This window comes from Paroedura picta, chromosome 2 (assembly GCF_049243985.1).
Source record: "Paroedura picta isolate Pp20150507F chromosome 2, Ppicta_v3.0, whole genome shotgun sequence".
NCBI classification, from domain to species: Eukaryota; Metazoa; Chordata; class Lepidosauria; order Squamata; family Gekkonidae; genus Paroedura; species Paroedura picta.
This window is the reverse complement of record NC_135370.1, coordinates 9,331,113-9,356,254: the sequence shown is the minus strand read 5'-3', so window position 1 is coordinate 9,356,254 and position 25,142 is coordinate 9,331,113. Positions and strand designations below refer to the sequence as shown.

Genomic DNA, 25,142 nt, shown 5'->3' with positions numbered 1-25,142 from the left:
TACGCTCCTGCTGGGAGGGAGCGGGGGGGGGGAAGTTCGTACCCTCCCTGCGGGCTGGAAAGCCCTGTCACCGCCAGCGGGCGGGGGCCTTTCCATTCCCTTTAGCCCACTTTACGGGCCAAAAGGAGCTGCGCCCACCCTCTCACACCCTCCTGCCTGCCACCCCTTTCAAAGCCCATTTTTAAAATGGGCTTTGATACTAGTCTTAAATAAGATTGGGTCCAGTTTAAAATTAATTTCTTGGCATGAGAAATGTGGAATGTCAGCGTGTGACTTCATGAAAATTGCAGAGCGTTAGACTTAAATTCCCCAGACTATGCCCTTCTGGGAGTCCTCTGCAGAATACTAATTTTAGGAATAAAAAAAAGGTATTTATTACAGCTTCCAGAGCTGAGTTCAGCAGCACCTTGGGGACCAACCAGATTTTCTGCGTAGGAGCTCTCGAGAGTCTTCTTGCTCTCCCAGGTGCTCCTGGACATGAATCCTGTAGATCGACAGAGCTGCCCTCTGGAACGCCCTACATCAGGTTATGCTGACGTCTCCGATTGAATAGTTTTATCTGTGCTTCTGTTAGTTCAGAGCGGCACAGTCTGTGGACATGCACAGTGAGCCGTGGACTAGATGAATCTGACAGATGGGAGAAGCCTGGCAAAATGAAGCTCCCTCACTACCCGCACTTGCCAGCTAACACCCAAAGATAAATCTACCACAATAAAATTAGGAGAAAATTTATCACCCCATGGCTTGCCATGAGTTACTCCAGAGTAGGGAATGGTGTGGACCAGGAAATGCTGGTCTTGGTTTGGCGTCTGCAAAGGAGGCCAGCCCTGGATCAGTCCAGGTGGCAGGAGCTGACAGCTCACCACTGTCCAGCTGGGGCTGGCTCCCATTACAGCCATTTTGGTGAGCTGGTTCATTTCTCTCCCTTTGGAGGGGGGGGGGAGAGAGGGCTGGAATCTGCATACTGAAATCTCTTGCAGCCAGATGGTGCATGCTGATGATGCAGCAGATGCGCCCAGTCCCAGCACAAACCACCCAACCCAGAAACTGGAGGGTCTTGCAGCCAAATTTGCAGGACGCTCTGTTTGTGAGCTATTTTCATGGGGTTCCTGAGTTCGTGCTCTGGGTTGTGTCCACGCCTAGTTTAGAGAGCCAGAATGGCACAACAGGAAGGAGGCTCCTGGGCACTGAGGGCAGGGGGAGGGTCACAAAAATAACCAGCAGGCGTTTTCCGATTGTTTAAAGTCTTTGGTTTTTAAAAAAATGACAGGGATGTGTTTAGATTGTGGAGACACTTCTCCCTATTGAACACATTAATGGGACTCAAATGGCAATGCCCTGTGGCTCAGGGCAAGAACCTCCCGCTCTTAATGCAGAAAATCCCAGGCTCTATCACCGGCTTCTCCAGCTAAAAGGATCGTGGCAGATCTTGGCCTGAGGCCCTGGAGAGCCACTGACAGACTGGGTAGACAATACTGACCTCAATGGATGAGGCATCTCGTTCAGAATAAGGCGGGTGGCCATGTTAGCCTGTCTGCAGCAGTAGAAAAGAGCAAGTATCCAGGAGTACCTGGAAGACTAACAATATTTGGGGCATGGGAGGAGCTATCAGGAGTCTCTGCACACTTCTTCAGATATTTTAATAATAATATTATTATGCCATTACAGTGGCGTGCCCTCTGCTGTGACTTGCAGCCCGACAAACCGTGGCAACAGAGTTCTTGGTGAGAGCATCACTCAATTGTGCATTTATTTAGACGTGTAGAATCCTGGAGTGGGAAGGGACCATACAGATCACCCCCTGCTCAAGGCAGGATCATCTGGAAGCATCCAGGAGAAGTCTTTGTCTAGCTGCTGCTTGGAAGAGCTCACCCCCCTCCTTAGGCAGCCCATTTTACTGCTGAACTAGACTGATAGAATTCTAGAGTGGGAAGGGGGCAAGCAGACCATCTAGTGCCATCCCTGATCAAAGCAGGATCAGCCTAAAGCAGGGGTAGTCAAACTGCGGCCCTCCAGATGTCCATGGACTACAATTCCCATGAGCCCCTGCCAGCAAATGCTGGCAGGGGCTCATGGGAATTGTAGTCCATAGACATCTGGAGGGTCGCAGTTTGATGACCCCTAGCCTGAAGCATCCAAGAGAAGTCTCTGTCCAGCTGCTGTGTGAAAGCCATTGGGGGGAGCTCCATTTGTGCTCCTGCACGGGAGCCAGAGCAGCGACATTCCCAGTGCGGAAACTGTCTCTGAGGCAGCCGATTCCACTGCTGAACGAATTATAATGTTCATATCCTGATTAGAACCTTGCATAGCTCTGGGCAGAGGGTTTTATATATTACAGAAATGGGGGGTGGGGAGTCTAAACACTGACAAATTGCTTGTCCTCTCTTTGGAGAAAAAAAATAATTAAAGGCTGAAACTGGCTTCGAAACGGCTGCCACATTTCCTGGGACCCGTCTGCGGGGCTAAATGCCCTGCCTGTGGCCATCTGAGCGCCATTATCGTGCCTCTGCGAGGGCTGCGGACTACTTAATTAGCTGAACGGACTACGCTGTGCAGGCAGAAATTATTGGGAACTGGGAATTACTTTATTAATCTAGAATGAAAACAAACAGCAAGGCCACAGACAGAAGCCTGACACAATAATTTCTGCACACTGCTTCCCTTAATTAACTTCCCTGTACACAGATGTATGTTGACCATTCAGTATAGAAGCAAGGAGGGGAATCTATGAGGCCAACCCCGTTTTATGTTCTCTAACCAGCCCACATTATTAACAAAATGTCATTAGTAAGGTTGCCTTTTACTCCATCCCCAAGGCAAATAAAAACAAGCTGACTATATATACATATATTGAAAACAGCTAGTTAAATGTGTAATTCGAACACGAATCCCCTCGCTACCCACTTGTCCTCCCAGGCACCAAAAGCTGGCTGGATGAAATTTAGGAAGGGCTCACGGGTAGGCTACCTCAATTCTTCCCATCCTTTTTTCTCCACAGATGCCTAGTAGGGTTGAGCGCTTTGGTGCGGTTCGGCCGCCTCGGCGATCAACGAAGCCCGAGGCATCCAGTGCTGCAGCACAGAAAGGCAGGGCGGCGGCACATCAGCTGGCGGCCACATGCAGGCACAGTGCTCCACGCCTGCATACAGCCTCCAGTTCACACTCCGCCGCACCTCCTCTCTGCACCACGGCACTGGCCTCCTACGTGCCGCCTCGGGTTTCGGTGATTTCCGAGGTGGCCAAACCGTGCCGAAGCGCTCCACCATAATGCCTAGGTTGCAGGGCAGTCTTGTTTGCAGGGCAGCACAGATCACAGAACCATAAGGTTCGGAAGGTGTCATGGAGGCCATCTCCTCCACTCTCCATTCAATGCAGGGTCATCCTACAGCATCCTCATCAAGTTTGCAGATGACACCAAATTGGGAGGACTGGCAAATACTCCGGAAGATAGAGACAGAGTTCAACGAGATCTGAACACAATGGAAAAATGGGCAAATGAGAACAAGATGCAATTTAATAAAGATAAGTGTAAAGTTCTGCATCTGGGTCAGAAAAATGAAAAGCATGCCTACTGGATGGGGGATACGCTTCTAGGTAACACTGTGTGTGAACGAGACCTTGGGGTACTTGTGGATTGTAAACTAAACATGAGCAGGCAGTGTGATGCAGCGGTAATAAAGGCAAATGCCATTTTGGGCTGTATCAACAAAGGCATCACATCAAAATCACAAGATGTCATAGTCCCATTGTATACGGCACTGGTCAGACCACACCTGGAGTACTGTGTGCAGTTCTGGAGGCCTCACTTCAAGAAGGACATAGATAAAATTGAAAGGGTACAGAGGAGAGCGACGAGGATGATCTGGGGCCAAGGGACCAAGCCCTATGAAGATAGGTTGAGGGACTTGGGAATGTTCAGCCTGGAGAAAAGGAGGTTGAGAGGGGACATGATAGCCCTCTTTAAGTATTTGAAAGGTTGTCACTTGGAGGAGGGCAGGATGCTGTTTCTGTTGGCTGCAGAGGAGAGGACACGCAGTAATGGGTTTAAACTTCAAGTACAACGATATAGGCTAGATATCAGGAAAAAGTTTTTCACAGTCAGAGTAGTTCAGCAGTGGAATAGGCTGCCTAAGGAGGTGGTGAGCTCCCCCTCACTGGAAGTCTTCAAGGAAAGGTTGGATACACACTTTTCTTGGATGCTTTAGGATGCTTTGGGCTAATCCTGCGTTGAGCAGGGGGTTGGACTAGATGGCCTGTATGGCCCCTTCCAACTCTATGATTCTATGATTCTATGATTCTATCCCTGACCCGTGTGTGTCCAGCCGCTTCTGGAAGACTACCAGGCGGGGGGGGGGGGCTCACCACTTCCGTAGGCAGCTGATTTCACTGCTCAGCTATTCTTCCCGCATTTATGTATTTATTAGATTTTTACACTGCCCTCCTGTACAGCTCAGGGTGGTTTACATATAAAGTTGTGGGGTAATACATGGAACAACCTAAGCTTAAACAGTTCCGCAGGGCCTGCAAAAAGGAGCTCTTCCGCCAGGCATTTGGTTGGGACCAGCGACTGAAAGGCCCCTGCTCCCCCCCCCCCTCAGAATTCCACCAATATGCTCTGGACCTGTTTGTACTGTTGCATTGTTGTATTGTCTATATTATTTATACTGTTACATTGTTATACAGTTATAACCATTAGTTATTATTGTAAAGTTATTATAGATTGTTTTATGTATTGTTGTTTGTTCTTATGTAAACCACCCTGAGCCCCCAGGGGAGGGCGGTATATAAATATAATAAATAAATAATAATTAAAAATAAAGCATAGAACATAGTCCAAAATAACAGCAATAATAACCCAACAGTGATTTTAAATTAACACAATTTCAATGGTTTTGATCAACAATAATATAAATGGATCAACAACTTAGACAGAAACCCCCAGTGAGGTCAGACTGATTCAGGCCATGGAGGAGATGTCTGGGGGAGGGAACCTGTGGATGTTATTGGGTTGGTGGAGGAGCTCTCTTTTGCGGGCCCTGTGGAATTGTGGGAGTTCAGGCAGGGCCCTGATCTCTTCAGGGAACTCGTTCCACCAGGTGGGGGGCAGGACAGAGAAATCTCTGGCCCTTGTTGAGGACCGATGTGCTTCTTTGGGGCCAGGGATCACCAGCTAGCTGGTGGTGATGGTGCATAGTGCTCTTTTGGGGGTATAGGCAGGGATTCGGTCTCCCAAATATATTGGGCCTAGACCTTTCTGCCCATAACTGAAACCAAGGATGCCACTATTCTGGTTTCTGTGCCTAGCCTCTGCTCAGCCCTTACCTGCTGCAAGATTCCCTTTGAGGGATGACATAGGTGCTTTTGCACATGCTCAATAGTGCTGTTCCCGTCTGCTCTGGTCACTGTTTGCAAGAGGATCCTACCATTTCACACAGCAAAATCCAGTTGCAAAGAGCATGGAATGTGCATATTTTAGTGCAGCGGTCCCCAACCTTTTTCAGGCTGGGAACCAGGGGGGGAGGGAGAGGGAGGCCTGGTAGCCGAGAGCGTGCTGCGGGGGGAGGCGCGGGTCCCTCTGTGAAATCCAAGTGTAGGTCAAGGCTTACAGATGAACACCCACAGAGATCCCAATTCCATGCCTGGATGATGCCTTCCCCCAAAAAAATCCCAGAATCCCTGGCCAGTGTGGCCTGGAGGAAATTCACCACCTGATCCCAAAGTGGCAATTGGCATTTCTCTGGCATGCAAGAAAGGGCCACAAGAGCCAAACACTGACTCAGTCCCTTCTGCCCACCCACTTACAATGTGCCCAAGTTCATCTTTGCTGACCTACGAGTCCTTAATTTGTGGGACTTCCCAGACTGGTTTCGACTTGCTAGCTTGGTTGACAAAAAAGCTAGGATCAGGCAGTCTAATGGTAGAACTGGCTGCCCAGAATTGGGGAGAATTACCCAGAATTGGGTTCTACCTCCTTGGAGGTCTTTAAGTTGAGGTTGGTCAATTATTTGACCAGAATGTTTTAGGTCATCTTGGGTGGTGTGGGGGACTGGGCTGGATAGTCTTGAAGCCCCTTCTAAGTTTTTGACTCTTTTATTCTAGTCTATGAATACTTATGGTTGTTGTTATCCTGCTCTCTCCCTGTAGTGAAATAGTACCTTAAAATCTTGTTCCTGAAACTTTGGTTCAGGCTTCAGCCCTGCAAAATCTTTAGTGGGCCTTCTGAGAAAGTCTTTGCTCTCATAGTGTAGGAATGTAGTGCCAATTAGTTGCACCTGTGCCCTTGAGAAGCTTCACACTATCGGTACCTACTGATAAGACAATTGGCTTCAGTTCTTCCCAATTAACTTGTTGTGAGAAATGGGCCTTGAGTGAGATGGGTTGACATTATATCATCTGCTTCAGGATTGGCTCATCTAACTTGACATTAGTAACCCTATTGGTTAATTAATAAATTCTTAATTTGGATATGATTGGTTTCTGTGTCCAAGACCCCATGTGGGAATCAGCCATAAAGGTTTTCTATTGCAACATCCCATTGTTCAGATTTTGGGGAAACCCTTGTCTGTGCCTTCTGCAACTTTGAAATTCAGTCTTGTCATCCTGCCATTCTTGTGAGTATCATGTGTTAGCTAGAAATATTATATAACATTTTTGTTTTCTCACTGCCAGTGTATAATTATGTGTGCACCTTAATAAATATCAATTTATTTTTTAGAACTTTGTCATTTGATTCTGAGACAAGCTAAGACGAAGCCTAGCCTGCTTAACTTGTACCATACTACCAACTAAGCCTTTTGAGTGTGGGACTTGTCCCTGGACAGTCCCTAATAGGCTTCAAGACTGCCTGTGGGTCTTGGACGCCTAGGGACCCATTCAGAGGTGGTGGCAGACTACCAAACAAGGAGGATAGATTATCTGCTTTCTTGGGTTTTGTAACTGTTTTGTCTTCTCGTGGGCCACCCTGTTCTCTAAAGTCTGCGGACTTGGCTTTGGGGAACTGGGGTGTGACCACACTCCCTAATATCAGGAGCGGCTCCCCACAACCTCCTGCTCTCCTCTGCTCTGTCTCCACAACACCAGCTGCGCCTGAATGACTGATGGGCCCAGCGTCCCCGGGTGAGTTTCCTGGTATTTTAAAGCATCCTCCACAACAGTCCCTTTCTGTTTTTTAGGGAGAGAGGAGGGTTGTCTTAGTTCCACTGTTCTTTGCTTCTCTTCTTCTCTCTCAAAAGTATCTGACTTGATTGCAAATGTTTCATTTGTGCTTGGGACAAATTCAACAGCTTGTTAATTTTGAGCCTGGAGAAGCACTGTCGAAGGAGGCCCACCCTGAGCACAGAACTCATGTGCTGCCAAAGCTGGCAGCCACAGATGCAACCCTTGCAGTGGCCATTTCCTTCCTACCTCTGGAAGAGAAAAGCTAGACAGAGACAGCCTGCCTCTGTCGTAATCCATCAAAGTTGCCAATCTAGTCTTTAAAAGCGGCCCTTCCCATCCCTGGCCACTTGTCCCATCAGAAAGCTCTATGGGCAGGAAGCAACATGTCCTGAGATTCCACCACAGTGGGGTTACAGGAAGACATCTTTAAGAACTACCTATGGCTGGCTACCTCAGGTTCATGGTGTTCAACGAGAAGTGAAAGCACAGGCATTTAAAGCAGTGGGAAGAGCAATCATCCTGTCTTAAAGATACTGGAGGCATTTCAGGGTCACATCCTGGCAGCCCAGCTTCCACCAAGCCTCCCCCTTCACACAGTCAGTCAGACAGAAAGGTTTATTTCCAAGGAAGACCTCGTCCTGACGAGGATGCAGACCTGACGTTTAATCAAGTTCACGCATGAATTTCCAGCGGAAAGAACTAGTCCCTCCTCCCTTGATCAATTGTCCCAGTGATGGCCTTTGTGGGAAGGAGCTCAGCATGGCAGACAGAACAGTGTCGGCAAATCCCACTTTGGCAAAGAACCATTCCTTTTTGCAAATTATTAGGTTGCTGTCAGCGCTGGAGATCCTAGTTGCTGACCCTTCTAGGGAAACCTGGCTCTAATTGATGTGCTTTAACAGGCCTTGAACCCTCTTGGAAGTTTGCCCCCAATTAGTGCTGAGCTTCTCAGGATGGTCTATCCCAAGAAAGCAGATTAGTGGTGTTGGTGTGTTTTGCTTTGCTTTCTAATGCTGCTCCCCCTCTCGTGGCCTTGGTGAATTTGGGATTAAGCAACCGAGAAACTCTTTCCTCCCTCTGTATTCTTTGCAACTTTCCTTAGGAGTGGCCCATAGAGGGGATGAGTTGCAAGATTGTCTCCAAACCTCAGGTACAGGCTGAATACTGGGAAGTGGAGGCAGCCCGGCCAAACGCCAAAGGGAAAATAGCTCCAAACATATGAGGGATGATTTAAGAACATAGGAGAAGCCATGTTGGATCAGGCCAATGGCCTATCCAGTCCAACACTCTGTCACACAGTAGCCAAAACCCAGGGGCCATCTGGAGGTTATCCCAGTGGCAACAGAACTCTAGAAGCCCTCCCACTGTTGCCTCCCAAGCACCAAGAAGGCAGAGCATCACTACCCTAGACATAAGTACACCAAAGAAGCCCTGTTGGATAAGGCCAACGGCCCATCAACACTCTGTGTCACACACTGGCCAAAACCCAAGTGTCATTAGGAGCTCCACCAGCAGGGCCAGAACTCCAGAAAGACATAAGTAATTCCCCTGGTTTTCTAGTGCCAGAATATGTAACAGCTCCAGCCACCTCCCTGTATAACCTTGGGAATATTAAATAGAGAAGAGCTTTCACTTTTGCCAGGTGCTCAGCCCTGCCGACAGCAGGACTAGAGGGTCACTACAAAAAAATCCGCCCCGCACAGAGACTAGGACCCTGTCCCAACGATCAGGTAGAGACAAGGGAGCATGTTCAACTCCGCTGCCCCATATATAATACATCATGAGATAAAATAATGCAAACTACATTAGAGAGGTACTCGGGTCAGACAGCAAAAGAAAAGGTGGAGAAACCTATATTCTGCCAAATTCTGCACTGCTGCTGCCATTAGGATGCACAGAAATTTTCCATGTAAATAAATCTCGGTGTCAATTATATACATTGACCGGTTTTATATAAATTCACTCAACTAATTAACTAATATAGTAATATTTTATCTCTGACTTTGGTACCACCGCATTTATTGTCCGGGTCTAAATGACTGCAAATAAATTGTTTGTTTGCCACTTGATACATCAGATTAGGCAAAGCGGAACCCATTACCTGTGGAGAGATTCAGACAGGGAGGATTTTTATGGTCATCCCTGCTACGTGCGTGGGAGAATGAAAACAGCTCAAGCCACGAGAGGTGGAAAGCCATTTCCAACTGTCAGGCATTTTTCTGCAAAAGGCGGAAAAAAGCCCCCGTACCTCAGTCTCCAAGAACCTTCGTAAGGCCCTCTTCTTTTTGATGCTCTTGCGTCTCACGTAAACGGCAAAGGTCAAGCCTAAAATGACGATGATGAAGAGTCCGCCAATCACTCCAGCTGCAATCAGGGGTGTCCTGTAAATCAAGATCAGACACCAACTGTGAGTCAGAGGAAGAAGGTTGTGTGCGTGCGCCATATGAATTGTGGGGCACGCTTACGGGAAACGTTGACGTTAGACCGGTCACATTTCAAATAGCGAGCAACACAATGACGGAAGTGAGAACGTTTCTCGAGATGACATCCGTTCTGGATTCCTTTATATAGTAGGTATTCATGCACAGGTGGGAGAGGAGGGGGTGCGTATACAGAAAGGCTGACAAAGAACATTGCTCGGAGGATAAGTGAAATGTTGAATGGGAAAAGGAAGGTGATAAAGCACATGCTTAGGAGAAGTTTGGGAGAAGAGCGCACCACCAGAGCCGCGCATTCTCTTAAGGCTGTGGCTCTTCTTTCTCATAAAGAAAAGAACACAATTTGAGTCTTCATGCAGCTTGCTCTGAGAGAGGTTATCTCCACAGGTCTGCTGTTGGCTTGTAAGAACCAACTGTAGTTGTCAGAAAGAAGGCATAGGTCAGGCCTCAACAGAATTCAGCCATAGCCAAACTAGTGATATGTCTGAAATCCCCTCCATGCCAGGAATATCACATATGTAAGGGCTGTCAAGTCACAGATGACTCACAGCAACCCCAGTAAAGGGCTATCAAGCCCAATGGGAAGCAGAGGTTGTTGGTCATGGCCTTCCTCTTCAGAGTTTTCCTTGGTGGTCTTCAAGCCAAGTATCAACTATGCTTAGCTTCCAACTAGGTTTGTGTGCTTTGGCGGCTGAAGCACACAACCCTACTTCCAACTTATGGCAACCCAAGCAATGTACTATGAAGGCCAGGGAAAAGTATATTGGCCATTGCCTTCCTCAGGAGAGCCTTCCTTGACAATCTCTCACCCAAGAAGCAGCCCTGATTGACTTCTAAGATCTGACGAGATTGAGATAGACTGTTCTGCCTTCCCTCTCCCTGAATAATTCGCTGTGTTCAAATCCCTATAATACATATTTTACTCTAACCAACTTCTACATGAAATTTCTAAGGGAGCTCTGCCTCCTGCACAGACTCATGACCACAACAAAGTCCTGAGAGACTGGTAGAGTAGTGATGTGTAGCTAGGGGAACCAAGAGGCAACATTTTGCTCCACATCAGGAACCACATTCATGGGTCAAGCGACTAGAGATGGGCCTCAAATCCTGTTATTCACTTCTCAAATGGAATTACTTTTTACCAGATTTCCAAGATATGAAGAAGAAAAATACATGTTTTTTACACTCTACTTTTTTTTCTACCTCAAGAAGTTTTAAAACAGCCTTCCCTTCCTCTCCTCACAACAGGCACCTTGTGAGGTAGGTTGGGCTGAGACAGCTCTGAGAGAACTGACTAGCCCGTGGTCACTCAATAGACTTCATGTGGGGGAAGAAGAGTAGGTTTTTATACACCACTTTTCTCTACCTTAAGGATTCTCAAAGCGGCTTACAATTGACTTCCCTTCTTCTCCCCACAACAAACACCCTGTGAGGTAGGTGGGCTGAGAAAGATCTGACAAGACTGCTCGGTCAGAACAGAACTGTGGTGACCCCAGGTCACATGTGTAGGAGAAGTGGGGAATCAAACACCGCTCAGCAGATTAGAAGCTGCTGCTCTTAACCACTATACCAAGCAGGCTTACAAATTTCCCACAGTAGCCACCTTGTGAGGTTGGGGGCATGGTGGTGAGAAAACTCTGACAGAACTATTTCTGGTCCGGGGTCACGATCATGCTTCATGTGGAAGAGGAGGAGGGCATCAAGTCCGGGTCTCCAGATCAGAGTCTCTTGACCACAACACCAGGCTCTCTCCTGAATACCAGCTGGATTTAAATGAGCTGATCCAGCACAACAATGTCCACAGCCCAATTGGTTTACCTGTATCCTCCATCTTTCTCCATTCCTGGATCTCGAAGCAGTATGCCTAAAGTTCCCACAAGGTCACCCAACCTGGCCCAGAGTCTTATAGGCACCAACAAGAGGGCTCAATCTCATATTGTCATGGGGTCCTGCTTTCGATAACAATCATCCTGTGAAGTAGATCTATTCTACTTTCGGGGAATCTGGGTTAGAACCGTTGAGGTTGAGAGCTCAACCAAGGTGTGACCATAGCAATATATCATTCTTCTCTCTTCCATTTTACCCTCAACTCTGAGAAACAGGTTAAGCTGGGAGAGTGGAAGACTGACCCGCAGTCCACTAGAGAGCTTCCATGGGAGAGTAAGGGGGAGCACCCCGCCTCCTTAGGCAGCCCATTCCACTACTGAACTACTAGAATTTTAGAGTGGGAAGAGGCCGTCCAGTCTCACCACCTGATCAATGCAGGATCAGCCTCAAGCACCTGAGAAGTCTCTGTCCAGCTGCTGGTGAATGGAGGGGCTCCCCACCTCCTTAGGCAGCCCATTCCACTGCTGAACTAGACACCTAGAATCCTAGAGTGGGAAGGGGTCACCCAGGCCATCTAGTCCCATCCCCTGCTCAATGGAGGATCAGCCTAAGTATCCGTCCAGCTGCTGCTTGAAGATGGCTGGTGAGGGGGAGCTCCCCACCTCCTTAGGCAGCCCATTCCACAGCTGAACTAGTTCCCTCAGCCTTTCCTCTTGGATCATCCTTCTTGCTCTTCTCTCCACCACCTCAATTTTATCCACATCCTTTTTGAAGTGAGCCCTCCAGAATGGCACACAGTACTCCAGGTGTGGTCTGACCAATTCGGTATACATGCCAGTCCCATGATCTGAAGCATAACTTTTTTGGTGGTCAAAGAGGACTCTTGCCTCCCTTTTTCACCAGTGTAGAAGTTGGTTGGATCTAACTTGATGGATTGAGAAGAGTGCAGAGCCCTCTTAGCCCTGACTTGGGTAGCCCAGGGAAGCATAATTTTTTAATATTTCCAAAGGGGATATTTTTTGTTGCATCTGTGCCCCCTGTACATGTTGGTGCAACCCGAGATCTTTCAGATATAGTGAAAATTAACTTAATTAGTCTCTGGATGGTAGTTGCATTTAGCATTTTCAGTACCTGATTAGCTACTTCCATTAACATCCACTAAAAATTGTTGCTACTGATTTGTCTATCTGTGCAGAAAATTCGTTTTTTACTTTTCAAAGTAATTGCTGTTTACTTCTACAAATGATAAATGTTACCAGTTGACCCATAACATTTATTCCTCCCAATGCCAAGGGTGTTTAATGTCTTAGGTTGCTGAGAGAGGGGGAAAAAACCCTGCACAGGACGAGTTAATTAACAGAGTCCTTCCCTTGGTGCATCATTTTAATGATAGTGGATGACCTTAGTCCCCGTGAATCTGCCCAGATCACCCTGTCATCAGGGCATCTGTGAACACAAACGCTCATAAACTCATGATTGCAAGGCTGCATGCCTGATAAAAGTTCAGAGCTAAGACTGGAAACTTTCCCCCCTCACTAAGCATATCTTACTACTTCCACTGCTCAGACTCCAGGCGCTCTCCAGCCCTCGGTGGTCTACTGAGGAGCAAAATGGGAGACGACTGTGCAGCTCTTGCCATTATTATTAGGATAACTCACAACAAGACTTTTAATTTATTTAACAGGAAAAGTTGCCAGCTGAACACATAAAAGACGTTTCACTCTGATTCATTAACTGGTTAGACCAGGGCCCAGTCTGCACATATAGGATAATGCACTTTCAATGTACTTTGGCAGCTGGATTTTCATGTGCGGGACAGGAAATTCTACTTCTAAAGTGCAGTGAAAGTGCATTATCTATTGTGTGCAGAATAGGCCCAGGATTTCTCAACCAATCCTGGAAACATTTGTTGAAATGAGTGGGAGTTAATTATTTTTCTATATATATATATATTTTTAATCTGGTAAACATTTCAGGTGATATGACCATATATGTTCATGTTGATCCACTCCCCCACTCCCCAAATGGCCAGTGATGGGCCTGGAAGGTGTGGGAAGGAGAGGAGCCCGAGATAGCGCTGCTACCCTACTGTATTCTGCATAATCACCCCACTTCTGGGGGTTTTGAAGCCTGAAGAATCTTTGAGGGATTCTCACTGGCAAAAAAAGCGAGAAAGGCTAGGCTAGGGGATGCTATATTCATCCAGAAGTGAATAATTCCTTTCCATGTATGCAGTATGTCTTCTTTCCCAGTGACATTAAGTGAAATTCTAAAGTGGCCACTGGCCAATGCACAAGGTGGCTCACCAGTGTGTGTGTGTGGGGGGGAGGGGACCTACTCTCCAGACCTTCAGAAACATCAAAGAGACTCCTGTATTTCTGGCAGGTCCTCAGTCTGGACCAAGAGTCAGTTGACTCCCTTAGGCTACTACTAAGCGCTTTTATAGAAGTGGAGGAAAGATGGCATTCTGGCCAGGGAAGGAAGGCTGGGGAAGGGACAGCTTATCTCTTCGCTTCACTACCATCAAACAAAACAGATGATAAAATGCACACAAAAAGTGAACTTTGAGGCCTAGTTGCCACAGGATTGATTAAAACAAATTAACAATCTTTATACATGAGCCTCTTTGAAGGACAAGTTTCCTGAAAAAAAAAACAAAACTTTGTGATAGATCCTGATGGGTAGCCATGTTTGAATCTAGCAGCAGAAAAGAGCCCAGGAGGAGCACCTGAAAAACTAACAGAGTTTGGGGCAGGGGAGGAAGTCCAGGCTAAGCTCCCCCAACCTTTCCTCATACGTCTTGGTCTCCAAACCCCTCACCATCTTTGTCGCCCTCCTCTGGACACGCTCCAGTTTGTCTACATCCCTCTTCAACTGGGGTGCCCAAAACTGAACACAGGACTCCAAGTGAGGCCGAACCAGGGCAGAGTAAAGTGGTCATCTGGACCTCCCATAATCTGGACACGATACTCGGTTTGATACAGCCCAAAATCCCATTCGCATTTTTAGTCACTGAGTCACACTGCTGACTCAGAGGCGTGTCCATCAGATGTGTCTCTAGGGTGTGGCAGCCAGGGCCCTGGCACCACTTGATGAGGAGAGCAGCAGGGACTGACCCATACTCTGCCTGCCAACCCCCAGTTCTGGGTCACCAAACCCCATCCCCTGCATCACCAACCCCACCCGCCCACCTGCTCCAGGCCCCACATAGGCTAGGTATGCCACTGGCTTTCCTAAGGCAGCGGTCCTCAACCCCTGGCCCGAGGCCCAGTACCGGTCCGGGGATCAATCGGTACCGGGCCACGGCTCCTCCTCATCCTCCTCCCCGGCTGCTGCCTCGGGGCTGCCCTGCCACTCTGCCGCAGGCGGTGGGAAGTCAGGGGCGCTGGCGGGAAAGCAAGCAGAGCAGGGACTCAAGCAGCGGCAGTGATGTCCCTCGGCAAAAGACTACCCCCCCCCCTGGGCCTCAGTAAAATTATCAAGTGTTGACTGGTCCCCGGTGATAAAAAGGTTGGGGATCACTGCCCTAAGGCATCTGCCAAGCTGTATGGGAAGCTTCTAGGGGGCAACAAAATTCAAAATTCACAAGGATCTGCTGTCCCAAATGTAAATCAAAGGCACAGGCAGGCTCCCCAAAGCTCAGTGATTCCCAGCTCTTCCAAACTGTTTTCTGTACAGAACTGCACAGTGCTTCTTTTATTAATAGACAGAAGATCAGCATAAAGTAACGCAAGGACTTATGCAGGCACTTGGTGTGCATCTGGTTTAGCAAAAGAAAAAAGAAAAAAAAAGAATTAATGCTGTTTTTAAAATATGCCACATCAGGCCCCATCTAATGGAGACTGATTTAAGCCTGAGAGGAAAAAACCCACTAAATCTAGTCGACGGGCCTCTGAGGTGAAGAAGTTTCGGCTGAGCAAAAGAACGTCTGTCTTTATGCGCTTGATGCTTATTTCCAATTCTCTCAAAAAGGAGCAATTTCGGCTTTTCTGACAGCCGCAGTCCAGCGACCCCCGACCCCCGAAAGCCAGTTTTGAGCTTGCATTGGCAACGGGGCTTCAGAGTTCTCTTCCCTGCATGAAGTGGCTCAGTTAAGCCAGGTAAATTGGGTGAGGGGGTGGCAGGCACGCTTCCCTCAACCGTGTCGCATGCAGCTCTCTGGCTGTTTATGTTTGTGTATGAAATGGAAAATGTGCTCACCACAAACAGTGGCACGTTGCTCGGTCGGCCAAAAGATATTCTCTGCCCTCACCAAGAAATCAGTTTGCTATAGGAGCATCCATTTTAGGTGCTCAGTAGCTGCTCAGAAGTGCCTTTAGTGGGTGGTGTGAATAGCTGGGCATAATTAAGCCAGGATTTCCTTCCACCGGGTTTAATCAGGGCACTGGATCGAGCGTACCACAGTATCCATGAGATGTTGAAGGCGGCAGAGAAAACTGAGCTCCACACCCTAATCTACTAAGTAACTACTCAGAGATCTAATGCTGAGTGGTATCATGCTGGAAAACTACACAGTGCTTTGTCCAACAGTGCATCAAACTGCAAATCCCTTGGAAAGGGCTGAAGAGAAAATTGTCAATTTTCTAAAGCCCCCGTACAGATCCATGGCACAACCTCATCTGGAACACTGTATACCGCTCTGGTCACCATACCTCACAAAGGACAGAGCAGAGCTGGAAAGAAGGACAGAAGAGGCAACCAAGATGATTAGAGGGTAGAAGCCCCTTCCCTAGGAGGAAAGACAGAAGAGCCAGGGACTTTTCAGTTGAATAGAGAGACAGCTAACGGCGGACATCAAAGAGGTTTATAAAATTACGCATGGGGCAGAGAGAACTGACAAAGTGAACTTTTCTCACATCTCCCAAAAGCCTAATTCCAGGGCATCCAATAAAGCTGAAGGTGGTACGTTCAGGACGGACAAAAGGCGATACTTTTTGACAGAGATTCAGGTGGGTGGCCATGTTAGTCTGAAGCAACAGAACAAAGCTGGATTCCAGCAGGGGCCCCATGAACACGGACTTAGGGGAAGGCCATGGCCACAGTCCCCTCTTGTTGGCCCTCCAAGGAACTGCCTCGTGGCACTCTAGAGTTGCCAAGTCCATTGGCAATGCCAACAGGGCAAGGGGGGAGGCCTTTCCTGGAGTGGGAAGGAATGACACAACATGCTGACATCACCCAGAAGAGACATCAACACATCAGAGAGGTCAGGGGGCAACACACTGGCTTTTGGGAAAAACTCTATGGTAGAATTTGGTTCTAACCACAGAGTTTTGCCCAATAACAAGAGTGGCACTCTCTCCGATGACCCTGATATGCTGACATCATTTCTGGGTGATCTCAGGACATGATGTTAAAATACAGCCTTCTTCCGGTTTGGGGAGGGTGAGGTGCATCCAGAAAGCAGGGGAACCCACCTGGACCAGGGGGCCTGGCAACGCTACGGCAATCGCAGATCCTCCTTCACCTCACCCACCTTAAGCAGGTGGTGCCTGCCAGAGAACCACATCATGGGCTGTCTCTTCAAAGCCAAGCTGCTCCAGAATGTCTACTACCTAGGACACTCAGACAGGAGTTGCCTCCATGGTTCAAATTAGCAGCAAGTTCTGCTCAGCCCCATTCCAAGTCCAGGGGCTACAGCTATATCTGCCAGCTATGAGTTGAGACATCCATGGATCTCTTGCCTGGGCAAGGCAGGGAGGATACTATGCTAGGGATGTTGCCATCCAGAGCAGCCAATTTCTTCAGGGGAACAGATCTCCATCACCTGGAGAGCAACTGAAACTCTGGGAGATCTCCAGGCTGTGCAGGGAGGTTGGTAACCCTATACTCTGCTCCTCTTCCATTCAAAAATAAAGCATGCATTAACAATTGGAACATGACATGGAGAGCCTTTCTGGCAATCTGCTGGTACTTCTCTCCCTCAGAAGTATTCGAGAGGACAGTTGCCCGGCAGAAGAAGTGAGGGGTAGAAGTGAGGAGCAAAGAGGATCTTGCTCTGGGTGAGTTCATTCAGTAGAGGGGCCATGTAACAGTCCCTGTACTCCAAGGTAGGAGTGCCTGGGGAGGGGGTCTCCCCAAGCCTTAATCTGGCCTGGTAAGGCCTTCTTATATTTCGACCAGGCTCCTTAGTATTCCTGGCAATACTCCTCCGAAAGGGAAACGTATTTACTCTAGTTGCTTCTAAGTATGCAAAGCCCCACTTTCTGCTGCACGAGTGAGGGAATAAACTTCTCCCGTGCTCATAAATATCAAGGAGAATTCAAGGTAGCTGCAAAACAAAAGGTATCCAATATTTATTCCCGAGAAAGCCTTGATGCTACTCGGGGAGTTATCACTATTATATTACAAGAACGGTATTCTGTCTGTGTAAATGCCCAACATACGTTATGCCCGGATTATCAAATCCCTCTTGATTGAGGCAAAGGGGGCAAAATGAAGTCACGAGCCTGCTTTAAATTTATGCGAAGCATAAATATTGCCTTTTATCGTACTGTGAGTGGGTGGGCAGGAAGGGCTGTGTCAGTGCTTGACTCTTGTGCCCCTTCCCTGGATGGCCAGGGAAATGCTGATCGCCACTTTGGGGTCGGGAGGTGAATTTCCTCCAGGTCAGGGATCCTGGCTTTCTTGAAGGGAGGGTATTGTCTGGGCATGAAATTGGGGTCACTGTGGGTAGTTATGAGTTATGAATTGGGGTCACTGTGGGTGGGCAGGTCGTTATGAGTTGTGTGCGTCCTGCAGGGGGTTGGACTAGATGACCTGGTAGATCTCTTCCAGCTCTATGATTCCAGGATTCTATTATTCTATATCTGCAGAATCCCAGCATCATGTATAGTGTACACTAAATGCAGATACAGGCTAATATTTAAAGATAGCATGAATCTTCCATTTCAAATATTTTGTATGCTTATGAAAAATTGCTATAGTTCAGCAATTACGTCTCTACAAAGACATTATCTGATTTTCTGAATCCTATTGCTGTTGGACTTGGAAAGAAATAAAACTTCAAGAGAAATGTGCCCTAATTGGCAGGGGGAGATCAGTTTTCTTTTTATTAATATTTTTCTTGCAATCCAAAATATCTTCAATAAATGCATTTCAATCCAAAGGAAGCATTTGTCTGGTTATTCACATATTCTGCAAATGTGATGCAAGCTACACCCTGCCGGCCAGGGGGAGGGAGTCTAGTAAAATTAGAGGCTACTTATTTAGGTTTCAAGCTGGGAGGAGGGAATTAATCTTCTTTGTCTTTGTACTAAGTTTCTCTTTAAAGTAAGTATCTTAATTCTTACAAGAGTCACAGGAATAGGGGTGTGCATTTGACTCATTCAAATTGGAAAAATACCATACAATTATCTTTTTGCTATTTTTCAGGTATTAATTCAGCCGGATTTTAGAATCATAATCACAGAGAGCTGGAAGGGACCTCAAAGGGCCATCCAGTCCAGCCCCACCCTCTCAGGGACTTAAAAATCATGAACACCTGACAGATGCTCATCCAATTGCCTCCTAAAAACTTCCAACAAAGATGATTCCACCACACTCCAAGGCAGCATATCCCATCCATGAACAGCCTTTACCATCAGAAAACACTTTCTAATATTTAAGAGGAACCTTCTTTCCCATAATTTTTCCAGACAGTCACAGTTAGAGTGCAGTTAAAGTTAAAGGCTCACAGACCCTTTAAATGCCTTTGGGGTGAACTCAATTCAATATACTAGAACCCAAAAAAATACTTTTGGGGGGTTTCTTTGTACACCCGTACACAGAACTCAGTGGGGCATATTTTCTAATAAATGTATTTAGGATTGCCGTTGCAGTGATGAGAACAGGAAATATATTTGAATGCACAGGATAATCCAGTTTTTTCCCAACATTTCAAAATCCAGCCGGTGTTTAAATTTTGACCGAATTTGATGTTAAAATTAGACAATGAACACCAAAATTTGTAATTCAAGTGCTTTGACCGGCTTTATTTCATGTGAAGTTTTCTCCAGATCCTGGAATTTAAAAGTATTAGCTGTAGCTTCTGATCCAAAGCATTTTATTCCTCCATGGGTGTTTGTTGTTGTTATTTCTAAATTTTGCATTGAGTCCTGGGGTTGCGCTTTCCTGCATTAGCCACGTCTGGCAGTCCTCTCAATATCTCCCCTTCTCTAAATGGGGAAGATGCAATATAGTCTCTCTCACACGGTGTGTGCATTAGTAAAATAGTGCAAATAGTTTGTTTTGATGTGGAGACATATATGATTATAATAGAAGTCTGTTGTTCACTTGCTATTTCTCCCTTCCTGCTTTTCCCCCCAGAAGTTCCCAAAAGCAGAATGGAGGTTTGGACTCCAGTTGAGAGGGAGGTGGTGAGCGAGTCCAGCTTTGTGGAACGACATCCTTTCCATTACAGAAGTTTACCATGGGATCCGAGCTCGGGGATCCAAGCTAATATTTATGTTAGCAAAAGAGCTTCCCTTTCTCAGCTGGCATCGGGGGGGGGGGGAGATTTGGAACAAGCAATCCTCCCTGTGAAGAACCTGCTTAAGTGGCAAAATTTTAGGCTTAGCCTGTAATTTTATCTACCAAGGGTCTTAGGCCTGGATCATTAATGAGGCACTAGAGAATCTTGGAATGATCCCAAATTGCAGATTTCGTGTTTCTTCTCCTCTTAATGATGCACTCCTTTCAGGTGCTCTTTGTAATTACAGCTGAATGAAGCTGTATGAAGTTAGGCGGAGTGACACAGAATAATCTGCCAAAAATAACAATGGTAACAAATGGGGTGTGTGGGGGGGTGGGGAGTTAAAAAGTGTGCTACAATTTGAGAAAAGAAACGACTTCCAAAGGTATTTGACGGTTCTTCGGCCAGCATGGCCGGTATCGACAAGCTAGGGGTCCAGGCTGTCAGCGCCAGCTGCCACCACTTTGGGCAGAAGCAGGATAGCTCTGCTAACTCAGCAACATTTGGAAGTAGGAAAAATTGCTGTACAGCCAGAGGAGAAAAGATGGAGCCGAAGGACAGGGGCCACTGCAAGGAAGAAGACTGGCTAGACGAGGAAGGGGTGGCACCAAGGGTAACAAGAACCTAGAGCTAGTCCTGGTAGGCTAGCATACTATGGCTAGTCAACTGGCAACAAGGAAGTGAACACTTGACCACACTAAGCCTCCCAAACTGAACACCTTTGGGCAAGCAAAGGACTGATGGACAGCTGCTCATCTCATCCTGGTGGAACTTGGCAGTGCTAAGCTATTTATTTATTACTAGGGGCCAAGCCGGTTGCATTCAGGAATACAACGGGCGCTAGATTAGGGGGGTAGTCAGGGATCGAGGACGGAAGGCGATTGGCTGGTCGCTGGACAGACAGGCAAGCCAGTTGGAGGAGGAGGCGCTCAGAGGCGGGACAACTGCCCTGAGTGGGTGCTAAGCGCTGAATGGCACTTAAGCCATGAGACACTCCTCCTCCAAGGCCTTTCCAGAAATCTTAAGTGGAACAGATTTAGTTAGTTATGTCAAAACCTAGAGTGGGAATGGGCCATACAAGGCCACCTAGTCCAACCCCCTGCTCAGTGCAGGATCAGCCTTAAGCATCCAGGCTGATTCTTGCCTTGATTATCACCACTGAGGGGGAGATTACCACATCTTTAGGCAGCCAATTCCACTGCTGAACTAGACTCAGAATCCTAGAGTGGGAAGGGGCCATCCCTAGGGTGGGGTAAGGGGATGATAGGGATGCATGAAGCGGCTTTTGACTGAGCCAGACCACTGGAGCAGAGTCGTTCTCTCTTGCCCCGGAGGGACAGACCAGAACCAATGGGATGAAATTAATTCAAAAGAAATTCCGTGTAAACATCCGGAAGAAGTTCCTGACAGTTAGAGCGGTTTCTCAGTGGAACAGGCTTCCTTGGGAGATGGTGGGTTCTCCATCTTTGGAAATTTGTAAACAGAGGCTGGATAGCCATCTGATGGAGAGGCTGATTCTGTGAAGGTTCAAGGGGGTGGGCAGGTTACAGTGGATGAGCGATTGGGATGTGAGTGTCCTGAGCAGTGCAGGGGGTTGGTCTAGATGACCCAGGAGGTACCTTCCAACTCTATGATTCTGTGATTGGGTCTACCAAGGTTAATCTTGTCTATTCTGACTGGCAGCCATTCAGGGCAGAACTTTGCATTATCTGCTTTCTGTCCTTGGAGATCCCAGGGACCTCCCTTGCGCAAAACAATATTCTACCACGGCACCACAGCCTCCACCCACGATTACGTCCCAGCCCTAAACGATCTCTGCAGCTGGTTCTTAGTCAGGTTTGTGACACAAGAACATCAGCCCAACCCTGCTGGCTCGAGGCGGGCAGGGTCAGCGGTGGCCATTACGCTGACTGGATCCCCATCTACCTCGGCCTGAAGAACCCCTTGCTCCGGCCGATAGGACTCTGGGCAGCACGCCGCTCAAACGGCAGGGAAGGGAGGGAATCAGGGACAGGGCTGCAATCTGAAATATTGTTGATTATAGCCCTCTTGCAGTTTATCACGGAAGACAATCTCTTTGCAAACACTTCACACCTGTGTTGATCTGAAGTGGCAAAAGAAAATCAGAGTCCAGTAGCGCCTTTAAGACCAACAAAGATTTATTCAAGGCGTGAGCTTTCGAGTGCAAGCACTCGAAAGCTCACGCCTTGAATAAATCTTTGTTGGTCTTAAAGGTGCTACTGGACTCTGATTTTATTGTGCTTCACAGCCGGTCTGTGTTCTGGCATCCCTTATTTTCGGAACCAAAGAGGACTCTGCTTATTGCCTTCACTTGAGCGGCCCTTTGGCCAGTTTCCTTGATTGTTCCCTACCCATCAGGAGTTTGGCAGCCCCAGGAAGGTCAGTGCTACGAGTCATGCAGGGAAGCAACGGCAGCTTCCTCTTTGGGCGGGTTCTCCCAGGAGTGTTTGTTTTTTTAAATTTATTTCTCACAATCTTCTGGCAATGCCCTGGGGGGCTCAACCCGGTTTGCAAATTACCCTTTCCATGTGTTCTTCTTTCTACAAGCCTCTGATGAGAAAAAGAAACATGCCCCCACCTCCCGTATCGCAGGTGTTAGCCACCCAAAGGCCTTTTTCAAAGCGTTGCTCACAAATAATTTTTTCTTTCCTCCTTTTAAGTAATTTTTATGGCGCAATGTTTCTCCAACCCCTTTACTCTTATCCCGTAAATAACAGGGAACATATGGGGAGCTCTAATCCACCCTGAATCGCCGGGTGCCATAAAAATGAAGTTGTCTGTGAACATCCAGACTGTACTAACAACTAGCTTCCCTTTTTCTTTTTACCTATCACGGATTCAGTGCTGCTGAGTTACTGTGAAATGATAATGAAGTCATACTGTGAAGGGGGTATCAAACGTAACGGGGGGGGGGGGAAGGGTTCTCAGCTTTACAAAGGATTTGCCATTAATTAGTTCATGTATGCCCACAGTCAACAGGAAACAAAAGCCCGGTGTTCGCAAAAGGATGAGAGGAGGGGGAAACCTGCTTTTGTTCGACTGGAAGCACAGGATGAAAAGAGTTAATATCTGCCATACCGTTTGGTGCAACCATCTCTCTGTGGGGGAGACCTGGCTAATTAGCTTCTGTTAGTTAAAAGGGGGGATGGGAGTGGGTGGGAATTCAGAAGGGTCTTCATTTAGGGTATAAATCCATCAATGAGTCAGATGACAACCAGAAATTTTAAAACACCCCCCCCCCCACACACACACACACAAACATCATCACACCTGCCATGTTATGATTGCTCGCCTACCAGGAAAACATCCAATGACAGTTTGTTGTTGGTCTTAATCGGGTCACCAGACCCCCTGATGTAGGTGTGTGTTCCCTGCTGCCAAGACCCACCTCCCCACCATCAATCAGCCTGCCAGCGGGGAGGACGTGACCCGTAAAAGAGGGCGATCCATCAAGGATGCAGTTTATGTCACCGCTCATGCAACCTGGAAGTGATATAATCACATACGGGCATGAGAGTGATGCTCTGGCATTTGGGCAGAAACTCTATGATACAAGCCAAATTTACCATAGAATCTTTGCCCAAATGCCAGAGTGTCACCGCAATGTCCCAGGTGTGAGGATGGCATTTCTGGGTTAGACGGACAGGGAGGTGAACATGTTGTTGCACATCACATGGATCTCCTTGTCTGCTGCTGGTAACTCCCTCCCATCCCCCACCCATTGCCAGGAGGGACTTAATTGTAATGATCTCCCCCATAATAAAACCCGGTTTGCAGGACCAACGACTCACTGCTTAAAACCAACAGTCAAAAGGAGGCCTGAAAGATCTGCCGGACAACCACTCACCAACCTGGACTGCCTTTTTCCTGTTGGTGGGAAAACCCACAGGGCAAGAGAGAGAGGCTGGCCTCGTGGCCTGGCTGTCCCCTGAAGCCACAGCCACTTCCTGAATCAGGCCAGCCTTCCAGCCTGGCTGCCCCCTGTAGCTGTGACCACCACCTGAAACAGGCCAGCCTTGCAGCCCAGCTGCCTCCTGTCTTCACCTTTCTCTGGGGTCTCATCTCTGTTGCCTGGAGATGAGCTGTAATTCGAGGGGATCTCCAGATCCCGCCTGCAGCCTGCCATCCCTATATATCAATGGGGTGCAACACCTTAGAATCCCCCCTGCACAACAATTTTCCCCTGGGAGCTGATCTCTATAGTCTGCCGATGAGCTCTAATTCCAAGAGATCTCCTGACCTCACCTAGAGGTTGGTGATATTCCTTGCTGTTTGGAGGGGGTGCCTCACAATGGTGTGATACCTCCAAAGCACCATTTTGCTCCATAGGACTGCTCTGTATGCCATGGGGGCGAGCAGTTTTTCATTTTTGTGAGTGTTCCCTGGAAAGATGCTAAACCAAAAGGAACAAAAAAGGAACAAAACCCAACCTTAACAGGTAGGAACTCAAAAGTTGAGCTGAACAATAAAAATAATGTAAAACTTGTTAATTATTTATTATAGTGCACAATTAAAAACAGAATAAAAACTTCTTAAAAACTATACCGAACTAACAGCACATAGGACCAAGGACCAAATGTGTTTTGACCCTTCCGGGTCTTCCTCAGTGGTCAAGATTATGATAATACACTCTATATAGAAATATACCTATATAGAACTCTCTATAATGTGTAGCTGAATGGTTGAGTGGGATCTGTAAATTATGGCTCCAACCAATATGTGTAAATCTTATCCTTTTTGGAAGCCAATTCCTATGTTATGTCCCTAAAGTCTCCACTCTTTGCTATCATTAAGTTCTGTACTTAATACAATGATACAGCTTTTTCTGACACACATGAGATTACACTCTGAGTACAGAACTTAATGATAGCGAAGAGTGGAGACTTTAGGGACATAACATAGGAATTGGTCTCCAAAAAGGATAAGATTTACACATATTGGTTGGAGCCATAATTTACAGATCCCACTCAACCATTCAGCTACACATTATAGAGAGTTCTATATAGGTATATTTCTATATAGAGTGTATTATCATAATCTTGACCACTGAGGAAGATCCGGAAGGGTCGAAACGCATTTGTTCCCTGGAAAGAGCCAGACCAGACCACTGTCTACTGGCCATTGCTTTTAGGTCTGCAGCGGGCTTTACTGCTAGTTATTATAGTATTACTAATATTGCTCATGCCAGCAACAGGGATCTCCGCTTGCTCGGCCAGGAAAGACATCTGTCTGCATTGAAAGTCCCCTAT

General features: G+C 47.3%; 1 protein-coding gene across 4 annotated transcripts in view; it reads right to left on the bottom strand.

The window, feature by feature from the left end:
• ERBB4 (erb-b2 receptor tyrosine kinase 4) overlaps positions 1-25,142 on the bottom strand; it is a 918,733-nt gene that overhangs the window by 193,865 nt on the left and 699,726 nt on the right. For all 4 annotated transcript variants that reach the window (XM_077319331.1, XM_077319333.1, XM_077319330.1 and 1 more), the window contains exon 17: positions 9,407-9,539. In XM_077319331.1, coding sequence (XP_077175446.1) covers positions 9,407-9,539 — 133 coding nt within the window. The remainder of the gene's footprint in view (positions 1-9,406; positions 9,540-25,142) is intronic.